The sequence below is a fragment of the Coloeus monedula genome (genome assembly GCF_965178545.1).
Source record: "Coloeus monedula genome assembly, chromosome: 14".
NCBI classification, from domain to species: Eukaryota; Metazoa; Chordata; class Aves; order Passeriformes; family Corvidae; genus Coloeus; species Coloeus monedula.
Window position 1 is genome coordinate 4,083,044 of NC_138794.1, and position 15,997 is coordinate 4,099,040.

General features: G+C 40.2%; 2 protein-coding genes across 2 annotated transcripts in view; one reads left to right on the forward strand and one right to left on the reverse strand.

Annotated features, from left to right (window-relative positions):
* Positions 1–1,537: 1,537 nt before the first annotated feature.
* Positions 1,538–10,605, reverse strand: SAXO2 (stabilizer of axonemal microtubules 2; the record flags this gene model as incomplete). Its single annotated transcript, XM_082290392.1, has 4 exons — positions 1,538–2,508; positions 3,265–3,464; positions 4,670–4,849; positions 10,565–10,605. 4 exons carry the CDS (start codon positions 10,603–10,605, stop codon positions 1,538–1,540), a joined length of 1,392 nt encoding a protein of 463 aa, XP_082146518.1.
* Positions 10,606–10,699: 94 nt separating this feature from the next.
* EFL1 (elongation factor like GTPase 1) overlaps positions 10,700–15,997 on the forward strand; it is a 65,138-nt gene continuing 59,840 nt past the window's right edge. The window contains exons 1-7 of the mRNA XM_082291048.1: positions 10,700–10,761; positions 11,208–11,310; positions 11,954–12,021; positions 12,216–12,300; positions 12,817–12,950; positions 13,547–13,684; positions 14,410–14,624. Coding sequence (XP_082147174.1) covers positions 11,220–11,310; positions 11,954–12,021; positions 12,216–12,300; positions 12,817–12,950; positions 13,547–13,684; positions 14,410–14,624 — 731 coding nt within the window. The 5' untranslated portion in view covers positions 10,700–10,761; positions 11,208–11,219. The remainder of the gene's footprint in view (positions 10,762–11,207; positions 11,311–11,953; positions 12,022–12,215; positions 12,301–12,816; positions 12,951–13,546; positions 13,685–14,409; positions 14,625–15,997) is intronic.

Genomic DNA, 15,997 nt, shown 5'->3' on the forward strand with positions numbered 1-15,997 from the left:
GCTTTTGTGCACAGCTGATTTGCTCAGTTCAGATTTCTGGCTTTCATATGACCAAGTTCCTGCTTTAAAAATGTTTCCATCATTGATCTTAGCCCTCTTATAAGTGACTTTGTTTATGGAGTACAGCCACGTGATTCTGCAGAACCCAAATACTGTTCCACACCAATGGGTACAAGATATGTAATACTGAGAAAAAAATCATACTGGAGTAGTGTCATAGAGCATGACAATACAGTTAATTATAGAACTATTAATTGTGACTTGCATAAATCAGAACCATAATAAAACTGAAACTGGTTCATCTGGATTTCTCAAAATCAGATAAAGATACATAGAGAAAATACTGAATATTTCATACAGAAGCATAACAATTTCATATAAAAATTTCTGTAAAAACTTTGGTTTCTGTGTGTTTGGAGCAAGCAATTCTTTGAAGAGCAGACAGACTGAAGCCAGGCTGCCTACAGACTTCTGCATCTCAGCTGGTATTTCTTTTTGTACCTGAGTATAGTCCCTTTTCTGTTATCTCTGCTTACACCTGTGTAGTTTTCTGCCCTTTTCCCCTTCAGACTGCCTCAGCAGTAAACTCTGGCAGTGATAACCAGCTATTAAGCTTTAAAAATCAGATAGCAGGATCAAATTACAGTGGATGTTAACTTTTTGAGCTTGATTCTCTCTGCTTCCCCAACATCCACCTAAGAAACTAAAAAAAACCCCAACAAACTATGCAATCTCATTGTGAGATTCGACTGAATTTGCACACTGGGTTTAAAAATTTTTCAGCTTGGGGAGGACACATGCACTTAGTGTGTCAGTGTGTCTAAAGTGCATCAGTTTTGCTTCCTTTGGAAGTAAGGCTGAAAGAGCACGATCACAGAAATTAGGAAACAGAGTCTAACGACCTGCTTTTGGTGGTTGAGTGGTTTCAACTATGTGTACAGAAAAAGAGCAAGGTTACCACTTAACTGCTACCAGAAATTACAGTGGGACCTTTATATACTCACTTCAGATGTGAATGAAGTTAAAGTAGTGATGACTAAAGCTAAAACCAGGTTTTTAGTAATGCCTAGGTGTCATGGCATGTGATTTGGGCATAAAATATAAAGAAAAAAAATCTTACAGATTACTGAGATTATTACTGATTACTGAGATTATTATAAATAGCATTATTTGCTTACTGTTTAAAATATGTTATCATCAAAAGGCACTTGCTATTTCACAAATACAGTAATTTGATTGCAGAAAATCTCAAAGAATTAAATACATGATAAATATGCTTGAGTAATGAAATCTGGGGAGTAAAGTAAACCAGAATGCACAATCAGAAAAAGCACAGATGCCATGTAGGGAGTAGTGTTCCTTCAGCATTTGGCAAACCTTTATTAGTCTTGTAATAAACTTTGGTTTGGCTTTGGTTTTCTTCAAACTTTTTCGAAATTTGCAGTATTTAATTTGCTTTCAGTGTTATCTAAAGAAAAAATGAACAAGTTGGTTTCCGATTATTTTACCAAAGTGCTTGAAATATTGCATGTAAGTATTATGACACACCAGTTACTTCCTTGGGAATAGGATTACAATTTGACCCAGAGCGTTCTGGAGACACCTGGCGGTAGAATTTGTGACCCTGAGAATCTGTGTTTACATAGACGTAACCCAGAGCATCTGGATGAAGTCCTGGGCAGACCTCCTGCTTCTTTGGAGTATATTCAGTGCGATACAAAGTCTCATCTTTAAAAGGAACTGCAGTACCTACAGCATGTGCAGGTTTGAAACTTTGAGGTGGATTGGCCTGATGTGGTATGTAATGGGATCTGAAGGTAGTTAAATTAGAAAATCTTCCTGTGGGTTTTTGAATTTGCGGTTCTTTCTTAATAATCCCTCGTGGACAGACGCTCCAGGGTTGAAAGTCTTCTTTTGTAGTAGTCTTCCCTTGAAAAGGGCCAGTGGTTCTTCTTCCAGGAGCTGGTCTTATGGGAGCTCTAGGAGCAGCCTTGTGTGAAATGTAATCAAGACGGTTTGAGGAGTGGAGATCCATCTTGTCTGTGGGTGGAACGTACTCTCTTGGCTTGTGGAACTCGGGCGTGGTGACCAAATATGGCTGATAGCGTTCCTGGAATTCAGTGGCTCCTTTGAAAGGATCAGATCCAAGTTTTCTACTTTCAGGCTTGCAGCTTTTTGCTTGTTCCCCAGGTATCCCTTTAAAATCTCTCTGGTGAGTTGTGAGATCTTCAAAGGGTTGGTCACTTGGCTTGTACTCTTCTTTTGGCCTTACAAACAGGGGCTCCATCTCATGGACAACGTACGCGGTGCGATGGATGGTGTTACCATCGAAAGGCCCCTCTGGCAGCTTGGTGTCACACGGTTTGCAGCTCTGGGGGGGATTGGGTTGCCTAGGAATGTAGTCATCTTGAAATGTAGAAGGATTTCCAAACTTCTCCGAAGGTGGCTCATACGGACGCTCCACCTTACAGGATTCCGTTCTTTGACTTTTCCATAACCTATAGTGATCTGTAAGGCACAACCAAAATTCCACCATACAGATGTTATTACTTAAGACCATTCCTTTAAAATGAAGACAAATTCTTCTGGTAATAAATCTTGCAAAACAAAGAAAATGGATGTAAGTGAAAATGATAATTTTATCTGCATGTTTGCGATCCGACAAAACCGTCTTCTATTATAGTGTGTGATAAAAGCAGACCCCAAAAAACTGCACCTGATGCCCTATTTTGACTATTTTCTCAACAGAAACTAAACAGAAAATAGCCCTATACAAGTTTTATATACAGTATCTTCCATTTTACTTAAAAGATTTAGCACCTTTGTGCTGACCATTGTAATAGGATAATTTGTGTCGAGACAGATCATTACTAGGATGATGTATATGTAAGCTATACCATACACAAGCAGAAGCCTAAACCCCACTTCTGACCTACTCTGTGGAAAAATAAGTCACATGAACTAAAACTACCCAAAAGATCCATTGCACCTTAATTTCCATCCACTTTTGCTTAAGATAGCCTAACCAAGTATATGTTAGAATTCCCTTGTAGCAAAGCAAACCTCAGAGAGGGGTTTTAGTTTAGAAGCCAGAAGTCTCCCCTCAACAATTGGAATGCAAAATGTTTTAGGGTATTGTCACCTGCTTTCTAGTATGTTTTACTCCCTGTCCCAAATGAACAAATCCAGTTTCTAATATAGGTAATTCCAAATACTCCCTTCACCTTGGTTATTTCTCTTCCTATAGGTGGCATACATTCTTACCTTGGTAGGTTGGGATGGTATCCACTTTTGCTCCTGAAGTGTGTTTCCTCTCTCGAGGCCTTGCTAATGTCACCGGTCCTACTTTATGAGGATTATAATCTCTCTGGTATATGGTTCCCAGGTCAATCTTCCCTGACTTTGGTCTATATTCTGCTTGTGGCCGAAAAGGTGTCTTCACATCATATGGTAAATAATCTGATCTGAATTGGGGAAAAGAAAACACTGGTTTAAAAATTCATTTTTTCCTTATGAAGTCACTTTAATTTTTCCACTATATGGAAAAATAACAAAATGTTTACTCTGAAAAATCATCAGACACCATATATTGGAGGGATAGCACAAAGGAGAGAAAACTATGGTACATAAATCTAGGGTCTCTGATGCATGATAGAGCCTTTATTCAAAGGTAGATGGTGAAGTGAGTTTTTAACACTCCGAGTCTCATTCACACTTTAACAATATTATTTAAAGTGTCTGAAAGGAGACTTACAAAATTGCTATAATTCTGCAAAGAAATGTTCAGAAAGCAGAAGCAGAGCACAGCTGAAATTAGGACAAGTGGTAGCATTTACTGATTGCATGTGGAGAATGGAATATAATCAGAAACAGCATTTCACTGTTTTTGTATGGGCACATTACATTAAAAAGGTGTATATTACATGTGTGGGTGTTTAAATAGTCCATACAAGCATGTGACCCATAGAAAGGCACTTGGCCTTTCTATTTAAGTCTCTTTTTTTTTGATAAACAAAGAAGTTTCACCAGATGCCCTCATAGCTTAAAAGAAAAACAACAATAATGGAAAAGTAAATGTTGATGCCCCTGTCACATCACTAACAATGAATGGGTGATATCTTTTTCTAATTCTTTGAAAGATGCTCTTTAATTCTGTAAGCTTAGCATCAGTCTGTGCACAGACAGGACAGATATTCTGAACCCCTTTACAGTTTGCTTTCTTAAAACGAATAATTTTCTTAAAACTAATAATCTGAATAAAAAAATCAATAAAAATACCCTTATTCTTTTTTCTTGAGATTTCATTTCCCCACTGTCTTAGATTCTACATGTATTACAGAAAGTTCTCAAGCTTGACAGGTTTTCCATAAGACCTACATTTCCTAACAGGCTGAAAACAAAGACAAAAATTTTAGATTCTCTTTACAGATTACAGGCTGCTGTAAAGAATGCAAATCTGGCGGTACCCATGCTTTGCTATTTTTTAGGACCTTTTTGTGGTAACTCTATTTCTATACTCAACATTTATACTTTAAATATGCAAAATGTGTAAAGGATGCAATGACTGCATTTTGAGAAGACTGCAATACAATGTTTAGTCCCCGCTTAAAAAATCAAAGAATGAGAAACTTTACAGAGTAATTATAAACCATTGTTTGAAAATATTTACTTGAATGTTGAGATGCTGTCCATTCTCCCCTGATCCTGTGGGAACTGTGCTTTTGGCTTACAGCTCTCGGGAGGGCAGACGTTGCCATAGCCGGGGTATTTCTCCAAATACTCAGTTTTGTGGCACGGCTGCAGGGAATCATCGTAAATCTTCGTGGGTTTATGGCAGCAGCGATGGCGTCTGGGTCAAACACATCAGAGCAGAGAATTTGGCATCGTTTCCTTAAAGAGGAAAAGCCATACTCTGTCTACTGGGAGTGAATAACAAATGGGGAAGATTGAACAATGTCAGTAGTTTTTGTTTAAAATCTTTTCTGAGTGATAAAACCACAAAATAGTGTGCTGATGGCACAAGTCCCAGAGCACATTATACTAACAGAGTAATAAAGGCAGTATCAGCTGGGACTTAGTCCTTGGTGCAGAATACAAAGCATGGATAGAGTTGATCTCAACTCTCCAAATGATGCTACCACCAAGATGCACTTTCTTCTTGTCTGTAATCTTTCCTGGTATTACTCATTTTATCTGTAAAAGTAATGAACTATGCTTCGTTTCTTGTCTCCCATGGTCCCTTTTTTACTGTCTTACCTTATCACTTGTCCTTTTATTTCTGTACTCTCACCTATTTTCACCACTACTGATTAACACTCTGATTACAATTTTAGTGGTGTGAAATCTCATGTGCATTCCTAGTGCTCTGCAGGCCATTTATGACTTGTCAACCTTTTTTTTTTTCTCCAAGGACTGACTAAATTCTCTATCCAAAACACATGTTTATTTAGAAGTAATGACATCTTTTTTTCTTACAGATTTTATTTCAATTCTACCTGCTTCTCATTGATACTTCTATCAATGACAACATTGTGCAAAAAGGTGTTGGGAGGTATATAATGACAATTTATTATTTATACCTTGTTGTTTTGCATAAATGATCCATGAAATTAAAATTTAGATGTTCTTATTGTTTTGAAAATCTTGTTATATTCATTCTAATTTGCATAATGCACATCTCTGGCTGACCTCAAGGAAATACAGAATGACAGGTCTTCCTCCTACTTACGGCTCACAGCTTGCAATGCAAAGGGGAAAAAAATAAATAATTTTTCAAGTAAACAAGTATTGTAAAATTCTGTACATGAAAAGCAAAGATATCTAAAACCCAAGAACGGCAAAAGTGTACAGCTCTTAGTGAGTACAAATAAATTCAAGTTTCAGGAAGCTAGATATCCAAGGAATATTTCAAAGATCTGCAAAGAATTTTAGCTAGCACTGAATACCAAAAAGGAAAACAATAAATTAAAGCAAGGTGAAATAGAATACAGAAACAGACACAAAGGACTCCTGCTGGGAAAATGAAAAAATGAAAATGAAAAAAACACTGAAGGAAGTTCTTGGAGACTGGAGATCCTAAAGCTGGTATTAGTTTGTGCTGCCTGAGTTTGCCAGCTCAGTAGTTCAAAAAATGAGAAATAAAGTAGCCCTGTCTAAGAATCCACATCCTTTCAAAGCTTCGTTTACTCCTTTTCAATCAAGTCAATTAACAATTGAGAGAACTTTTCAAAACATAGCAGGGAAAGGAAAAAGGAAGAAGAGGGAAAGAACAGGAAAGGTAGGAAAACAAGGAGGTAAGTGTGTGCTATTTCCCACTGCAGTGGTTGCTTGTCATTACATTTGTCATGAAATTCAGTTTCACCTTAGTAATGGTTTATTTTTTCAGAAAGTACAAACAGCATATGCTGTGTCATGTAGCATCTAAAAGTAACAGCTAAGCAGAAACAAAAGACATTGAATGGATGAAAGCTGGTTGAAATATAGGTTATCAAATTATAATGTTCTTCACATATCTTTTGGCATGCAATTCAAAGGAGTTGGAAACGATTATTCATCTGTAAAAGCTTCACTCTGACAATCTTCAGTTTGACATAAGCTGGTCCAGAAGACCAACCACCAGACAAAACACCTTCTGTGTTCTGGGGTCACCATTCTTATATTTTGTAAGCAATGTCGTGAGTATATCCCATGTATTTGCTGGATGGACATGCTACAAACTGAAATGGATACTAAAAAAATAATTACTGCAGAGTGAGCCTATAGTTCTTGGTAGCTTCAACACAGAGGTGAAAGCAATCTACTCTTATCTCTTCAAGGAAAGAGGTGGTTGCAATTTTATTAGAATTGATCATTGAACTAAAAATGTCCTTCAAACCACTAATTTCTAGTGTATAAAATAATTCTGAACACACTCTAACTGTGCACAGAATTACTTGGAATCGGATGAGATTTTTGAGGAAGTTCCTACATCCTACTCTGTGTTGCAAAAGTACTTTGAGTTGGCCTGAAGGGTAACAAAAAATTACCTTATGAATTTGACTTGGAGAAGAGATTAGGGGTGTTTTGGTTAATTGATAAATCTGCTTTAGGATGTTGTTGAATTTAGAATGTTTTCCAAGTGCTAAACCAAAATTTTTTACTTAGATAAAAATTTTATAAAACTAATTGTATAAGGCATCACAATGCTTGGAATCATCAGAGAAGACAGATTACAGCTCTGATAAATGAAATATATTGCTTAGAGTTTGACCTGAACTCCTTGAGACACTGATTATTTTTAACTTCTTCCTTGTATTTATCTTCATTTCAACCCCAGAGTTACTGATAATTCAAATAAATTTGGTGAGAATATCCCTTTTCCCATGACTGACTGGCACTTGCTTTGATGGATTATTATTCCTTCCCCTCTTTGTGGGAGACTATCTTGTGTCTTGGTCTGAATAGAATCTCAGCTAAATAAAAGTGACAGTACATTGGCTCTCTTGTGCCAAATGTTCTTGTTCTGATTATTTTAGTAGAATGCTGGTGACTTTAACTTATTTAAGGCCTGGCATACATACATTTGTTTTTTACACAATGCTAGCAAGACCCTTGAAATTTTATCCCAAAGCATTTTCCTCCCTGAGAACTAGACTAATAATGATAAAAGTTTCATATTTATCCTAATAGAAAACTTACCACCCCTCCACAAACACAGCTCAAAGCTTTTATTTTTTATTTATTTTTTGCCAGTGCATACACTATGGTCTGGAAGACAGAAATGATGGATGGACACTGTATTGAGAGTCATCTACTTTCTTACTGTAGACAGGAGATCTGGTAGTTTTTACAGGGTTTGTTTGTATTTATATGTGGTCAAGTATGATGGCTTAAGTAACCTAAATTTTAGGGAAATCTTCTTTTTTTTTAACTTACATTTATTCAGGAATATAGATTTTTATGATAATGACAACAAAAGGGCAACAAATGGGGGAAGGCTGACAGATTGAGAGGAAGCTAAAGCAGTAGTTTATTTTTGTGTCTCAAAACAACTTCTATGCTTTTGTAGGCTGTGATTATCTTTTACAGCAGACAAATACTATTCTTGAGTGCAGAAAATTCATCTACCACACAGGCTTTATTCTTCTTTGGAAGCCAGATTTAACATCCTGTATTTGAGAAAGCAGAATGAAGTCCTGTCTTACTGGCTTTGCTCCCCTGTAAGTTTTTCCAGTGTTTTTTAAATTCTCTTAATAAATAGGGAAGATTGTTTCCTTCTATTTTATTATTCAGAATTAAGCAGTAATTATCCCTGCATAAAATTTCCTGCAAACAGCTAAATGATAACGTCTACAAAACATTAGATATTCATAGTTGCTTTGAAGTCTCTGCTAAGCTGTGTATGCATTCCAATGTCCAGGTAACGCTGCCAAGTGACCAAGCAGCCTTCCCCTGAAAACAGAAACACTATACACTGAAGCAAACACAATGTTCTGCCTAAACCAATAATGGCTTAAGATTTTATTGACTGTAAAAACTTCAGTAAGGTTTATTTTAAACCACAAGCTTTATGCATGTTTAATTCAATTATTATTAAACTGGGGTTTGGATTGAGAATTTTTGATTGAGTTGAACCTCATTTTGTGCTGTCTCATCGTGTTATCTCACTATCTTTCTAGCTGAGCCCAAGCCAGGTTTGTTATCTCATCATGAAAACAATGAGCTCCAACTCTTTATTAATCTAGGACTTTTGAAACAAATTTATGGGGCAAAATTTACCACAGGCTTGGCCAAAAAGAACATGAGGAGCTTTATTCAGTGCCTGCCTCACATCTCTGTCTACAGATGGAAAAAAAAGGTGGCTGATGAACAGATAGACAGACTTCCCACACAGAAACAGATAGAGGGTGCCTGCTCTGCAGACTTTGATATGAAACTTGTGGGTCTTGGTGCACTTTGCAACCATAGGGTTTGTCCTATACTTCCAAAAAATATTGAGCACACCTCTGTGATCTTATAATGACCATTCATGCATGTTGTTGTTAGATTTTTTTTTATTAACTGAATCTTTGAGTAGTAGGATGATTATTTTTGTGATTTTTTGTGGGTTTTTTTTAAATTTCAGAGAAGAAATTGAAAATATCAAGAGTTGTGACTTCAACTTGTGAATATATATGTAAGTTTTCAAAGGGTTAAGTCCCTTATTATTTTGGGAAACATGATTTTTTTGGTTTTTTTTTTACCAATAGCATTGATAATATTGCTTATAGACCTGTAATAGTAATTTTCCATCAAAAATTGCCTACTGTACCCTCTCGTGCCAGCCTCCCTGGTCAAAGAGGCTATAGGACAATGATGAACTGTTTGTCTCTCTATGGGATCATGGAATGTAAAGCAAAGTGGTGAGTGCTACTGGATGTGATGGCAGAAGGGCAGATACATCAAATCTCTTTCAAAGGCTGCAGTGCTTGCACAGGTTTCTGACAAGGTTGCCAGAACTCTTCCGAAGGTTCCTTTGGTGCAGTCCTTCAATGGGAGCTGGCTCTGCTTTCTGGAAAAGCTTGATTCTGATTTAGTCTGGGTGGCTTTCAAAGACTGTCTCCATTCTATTCAATTTTAGTCTGTTTAAGACCTTCTTTTACCCCTACCTGATTTAAATGTAAATGTACTACTTTACATTTACTGAGAAGGTGCTCATACTTGGGTCCTACTCTGCAGTGGCCCGGGGTGCTGCTTACATTATCAATGAGCTTGGAAAAGGCCTCTGAGATTATCGAGTCCAACCTGTGACCAAATGCCACCAGACCATGGCACTGAGTGCCATGTCCAGTCTCTCCTTTAACACCCCAAGGGCCAGTGACTGCATCACCTTACTGGGCAGCCCATTCTCATGCCCAATCACCCTTTCTGTGAAGAAATTCTTCCTAATGTCCAACCTAAAGCTCTTCTGGTGCAGCTCGAGGCTGTGTCCTCTCGTCCTGTCACTGGTTGTCTGGGAGAAGAGGCTGAGCCCCACCTGGCTATGATCTCCTGCAGCGAGTGATAAGGTCACCCCTGAGCTTCCTTTCCTCCAGGCTGAACACCTGCAGTTCCCTCAGCCACTCCTTGCAACACTTGTGCTCCAGACCCTTTCCCAGCTCTGTTGCCCTTCTCTGGACACGCTCCAGCTCCTCAATGTACTTCTTGTCATGAGAGGCCCAAACTGGCCACAGGATTCAAGGTGTGGCTTCACCAGTGCTGAGTACAGGGTGTTCCTGCCACAGGCCTGGTGCCACTGGCCCTCTTGGCACACGCTGGCTCGCGTTCAGCTGCTGCTGACCAGCACCCCGGGCCCTTTCCCGACGGGCACTTTCCAGCCCTCTGCCCCAGCCTGTGACGCTCTGTGGGGTTGTTGTGACCCAAGGGCAGCACGCGGCCCTTGGCCTTGTCGAACCTCCTACCCCCGGCCTCGTCCCACGGATCCAGCCTGCCCAGATCCCTCTGCAGAGCCTTCCTACCCTGCCGCAGCCGGTACTGGCACCAGCTCGGTGTCGCGGGCGAGTGTGCCGAGGGAGGTGGGCGCTCGCTCGGTGCCTCCCTCACTCACCCGCAGGAGCAGATCTCGCAGAGGCAGCGCGGCGGCCCCATGCCCGGCCCGCTCGGCCGCCCCGGCCGGTAACCAGGGACGCTCCGCGCGCGGCATCCGCGGCCCCGGCCCGGCTTCCGTCCGGCGTCACGGGGCGGGATCGGCAGCGGCGGCGGGGCGGGCGCGGCTTCCCGGCAGCGGCGGCGGAGCGGGCTCAGGTGCGTGTGCCCCGCGCCGGCAGGGCCTGGGCAGCGCGGCTGGCCCCGGCTCGGCCCTCACCCCGCGGGCGGGCGGGCGAGCGGGCAGGGCTGTGCCCCTCCTGGGGCCGCCGCGAGGCAGCGCGGCCGTGCCCGCTCGCAGGGGCGGGAGGGGAAGGCGAACCAGGGCCGGGGGTGAACCGTGAGGTTTGTGCCGCTCCGGAGGGCTCCGTATTCGCTCCCAGCCCGAGCTGCGGCCACCCGCGCTCCTGAGCCGCGTTCCGAAGCGCAGGCGCGGCCCGCGGTTTCTGCTCTCCGCTGTCCCGGCGGTGGCCGAGGGTTCGTGACGCGCTCCGCGTGTCGCGGGAGGTTCCCCCAGGAGCGGCTCTCAGCGCAGTCTGCGTCGTTAGAAGCCAAAGCGTTTCCTCAGGCTGACTCCTCAGTAAAATAGTTGGCTCTGTTCGCAGAGTTAGCCGGCCATGGTGCTCACGAGCGTGGAAAAGATGGTTGGCCTGCAGAAGAAGGCGTCCGGCATCAGGAATATCTGTATCTTGGCCCACGTGGATCACGGTAAGGCAGGTGTTGGTGTCTCCTCCTCGAGAGGAGACTTGCGTGTGTTTGAGTGGTGGTGAGTGCTTATTGTTCGAAAGCAGTAGGTTTTTTTGTGGATTTAGCTTTAAACTGTCTTGAACTTCATTCATAAGAGTAAATCTGCTTATGCACCTTTTTCTTGGCCTGATGGAGCTTGTCTTTTACGTAAAAGAGCATCACACTAATAATATGAAGTAGTTGAAATTGAATGTTTTCTACTTCTACGGTGGTGAATGTTGGCATGAATTTAATATGTTTGAGAGGCAGAATGATATTTTTCTATGTTTGCTTAATAGAACAAATTTTTTATGTAGGTGGAAATAATAAGCACTTTTTTAACAACGCGTATTTTGCATGTTATGTTGAGGTTCTGATACACTGTTTGTTATTTCAACTGCTTTTCTGGTCATGACAGGTAAGTTTGCATCCACTCTTCAAAAATAAATTTGTGTGCACCTAACAGGTGAAGCTGAATAATTGGATTTGGGGTTTTTTTAAGTTAATTTGTACTTTTGCGGTGTTTTATAGCCTTCATTAGTGTTGATATCTTAGAATACTGTATGTTGCATATTCTGCCATCTTTTGTATTCATTTAGTCTAAGAATTTTGTTTTTCTTTTCAGGCAAAACTACTCTAGCTGATTGCCTTATATCTAGCAATGGAATAATCTCCAGCCGCTTGGCAGGAAAGGTAGAGTTACAGTGTCACTTCTGACAGACTTCTGGTGTGTACATGCTGGGATTGTAAATTCTTGATCATTAAGGAAGTTCCATTTATAGTCTTGCTAAACCTTGTTATCTCACCGTCATACTCTGACAGCTGATAAGTAAATTGTGAAGATATTTCTACAGATTTACCATCTCTTCTCTTGTTTCTGTACTCAGCTGAGGTATCTCGACAGTAGGGAGGATGAACAGATCCGAGGAATAACAATGAAATCGAGTGCAATTTCACTGCACTTTGTGAAAGGTAGGTTGTTGATGCTGGCATGTATACATTTTAATATACATTTCTGTTAATTTTCCCTGTCTCTTCGTTGTTGCTGTTGTGATCTTTGTGTGCAACTTTTACTTTTTGTGTTTCTCAGTGTTAGGCCATGATTCTGCAGAGACTTAGGCAAGTAACAGTCAGCCAGGGTAATTGAGTTGCATCTCAGGGTCAGGAAGAACATCTTCAATCGTATCTGTGAGTGGAGAACATGAGAGTAGTTGCTTCATCTTTTTATTTTAGATATAAATATGTATATTTTGATCTTAAGTCTTGAATTATTGTCACTTAAAGGCAAGGCCTTCTTTCAAAAAACCCCAAGTTCTAGTGCAGTCTTACTACTTTGTTGAGATGTCTGTTACACTGTGCTGTAAGGGTTTTTATAGTGTAGTTAGTGTCAGGACATTAAAAAATAATAGCTGAAGCAGTCTAACTGGGTGGCTGGAAGAAATATTTTTGAAAACTGTTCTGAAATATTAATTTATTGTTTGATCCTAGGTGATCAGGAGTATCTGATTAATTTAATAGACTCCCCAGGGCACGTGGATTTTTCTTCAGAAGTATCTACTGCTGTCCGACTCTGTGATGGTTGCATCATAGTGGTGGATGCTGTTGAAGGAGTCTGTCCACAGGTGAAATAAAGTGTGTTAAGTAGAGAAAGAGGGGAGCAAGCAAAGTCTGAAGTGGGTTATATAGAAATAAAAGATGAGCTGTGTAAGAAGTTTTACAAAACTTTTAATAAATGGCAATGGAGTTCAGGTATGAGAGTGAGTAGGGAAAATCATAGTTGTGCTGAAAAACTGAACAATGCTGGTGAGTGGGTGTAGAGATGCAGGGTTGAAGCAGTGAGTATGCCATTTTTCAGGTAATGGAATGTTTTGATAGAGAAAAATCTTAAGGGGAGTAGTTTCATGTATTTATGTGGGCTTTCAGGGTTTGGAAAAGAATATACAAAATAACACTGAGGTTGCTTTTTTTCATGGCTTACTTTCCTAAATAGTTTGGTTTTTGTTATTATGGGTGATTTTGCCATGAAATCCCACCATTCTGCAGAACTCTTCAGTCACTAACACTGTATACCGTGGGAGTCAAATTTCTGGTTTGAGTGTCAACCTGTCCTTTATGTTTATTAAATTTTAGAATTATATTTTAATTTTTATTGATGTTCTATCTTTTGGGTGCTATCAGGCTTTCTGTAGTGGGTTTTTTTAAACTCTTTCCTTCCCAGACCCAAGCTGTCCTGCGGCAGGCGTGGCTGGAAAACATCCGTCCAGTCCTGGTGATTAACAAAATCGACCGCTTGATTGTGGAGCTGAAGCTCACCCCTCAGGAAGCATACCTGCACCTTAAGAATATCTTGGAACAGGTATTCATGCTGCAGTGTCATTTCTCACACCAGATTTTGTGGCACTGTGTAACATCCAGTCTGATTTTTAACATTGAGATGCATCTTATGCCTCATTGGTTTTGAGGTTAGTTCAGAATGCCTGTGATGGAGAAAAGAGTAGTAAATGCCTCTTGACAGGTCATCAGGAAAGGTTGTCGTTTTTAGAAATAATATGCTGAATGGTTTGTTCTTCTGTTAAATTGCTTAAAGTTATTGGAGGTAGACAAATGTTAGACTGTTCCTGATATTGATGGATTTGTGTAGCAATAAAGTTGATTCATCTTTTACACTGTAGTTTAAATTGGCCTCAAACTTTTTTCCCCTGCCTTGAGCTCACTTGGAAGCACTTACCTGCCTGGTTTCCCTTTGCCCTCTGTTGTTGTTTGTTTTGTTGGCAGGGGCAAGTTCCTGTTTCACCAATGAGACCCAAAGTGTGTTCCATGTGATACTCTATCTGACTCAGTCCTGGTGTGGCTGACTTTGACTTGGAAACTGCACGGTGTTAATGTCAGTCTCATAAACTCCTGTTGTCTCCAAATGTGTAGAATTAGGTGTGTTTTAAACTGCCAAATGAATCACAGGCGTGCTATCTTGTTAACAAAACTTCTCTTTTATGTTTTCGAGGGTGAGGAAATTGCATTTTAATTGCAAGGGTTGTTAAAGAGTGAATAAATCTGAGGGTGTTTTTACATATCCTTCTCTAGATCAATGCGGTCACTGGAACACTTTTTACCTCCAAAGTGTTAGAAGAAAGAGCTGAAAAAGAAACAGAAAGTGAAAGTGTTTCAGACACAGCACCAGGAGATCAAGTTTATGACTGGAGTACTGGATTGGAAGATACTGATGATTCACACCTCTATTTTTCGCCAGAACATGGAAACGTGGTGTTTGCCAGCGCAATTGATGGCTGGGGTTTTGGGTAAGTTTGGGATTTAATGACTGACTTTTTTTTTTATAATTGATTACTGCTGTTAAAGTATTTCAGTGGCTTCATATTTCTAAAGATGTTTTTTAGATGTTTCTGTGATAGGCAGCTGTGTATAAATCAATCACCTGTGTCACAGGGATCCCTGTTTTACTTACACAGGAGCTTCTGAGCCCACAGTAGGGTGCAGCCTAGCCGGGTAAACAGTATTTTATTACTTGCTGCCATTGGATAGACTGTAGCAGACAAGGCCAGAAGCTGCAGCAGGGCAGGAGCTGGTTCAGGGTACGCTTCATTTTGGAGGGCAGCAGGGTGTGAGGAGTGCCCGTGTTCTGGTCGCTGGCCACGAGGTGGAGGCGTTGTCTTCAGCCTGAAATTGTGATTAGTGGGACACGTTCAGTGGTGACAGGGAATGTCTTGAGTACTGCAGAGCCCTTAAAGAAAATCATCTCCAAAAATCATTTGATTTTTAAATCAAAGCCAGGCTCTTAAATAAGGTGCCATGCGTAGTTAGTTGTCTAACACAAACAGCTCTTGTAACTTCAGAGGAAAGGGTAAACAAAATGGGCTATTTCAGTTTAATTATCTTTCAAGACTGTTTTGTTTTTTCTCATGAACTGTCAGGCCCTGGCTCTAATAAATCATATAATGAAGAGGGAAAAAAGAACACTTTTCTTAATTACTTTCAAGAGGTTCTTCTGGACTGCTCGCCACAGTACTGTGTGGTGAAATACAGATCAGTGGAGCATTTTCTTAATCATGGAAAGTCTTGATGGAATGGAAATCCATGCTGTTTCATGGTTGTGGGTTCTTTTCCTGAAGGTATTAGCAGAAAAAAATTAATTTATTAGGCAGTGCCAGCCTCATCCAACGTGGTAAGTACATATGGTTTTCTCCTAATCCTCAAGTGTTGAAAAATGCCATTAATATATATACAGGAGCTGCTGGCACAAGAATCTTGAAAGTTCTCCCTGAATTGGGAGTTCAGGTAGTTTCTGGAAAAGAAATCTCTTTGGGCTTAGCTCAGAACTCACAGCTTATGTGTTGCTGACATGGACAGGTCCTTTTTTTAGCAGTGTAAAAACTTAAGAATTCTGAATTTCAAAGAAAAGATCATCAAGTAGCACTGTTCTGTAAATAGGATTGTTGAGATTGTAACTGTGTATTTTTTTTTTCTGCATGCACAGGGAGCAAATATGTGAAATTTTTTTTTTGATGCTCATTGAACATTTTCAGCAAGGAAACCATAAAATGTTCAGGCATCCCTCTCTGGGCCTAAGCAGGCTGCTTTTGTTAACTCATGGGTACTATTGGCTTTACAGCACACTTATGGCATCACAGTTTTATATAATTTTCTTGGGTTTACT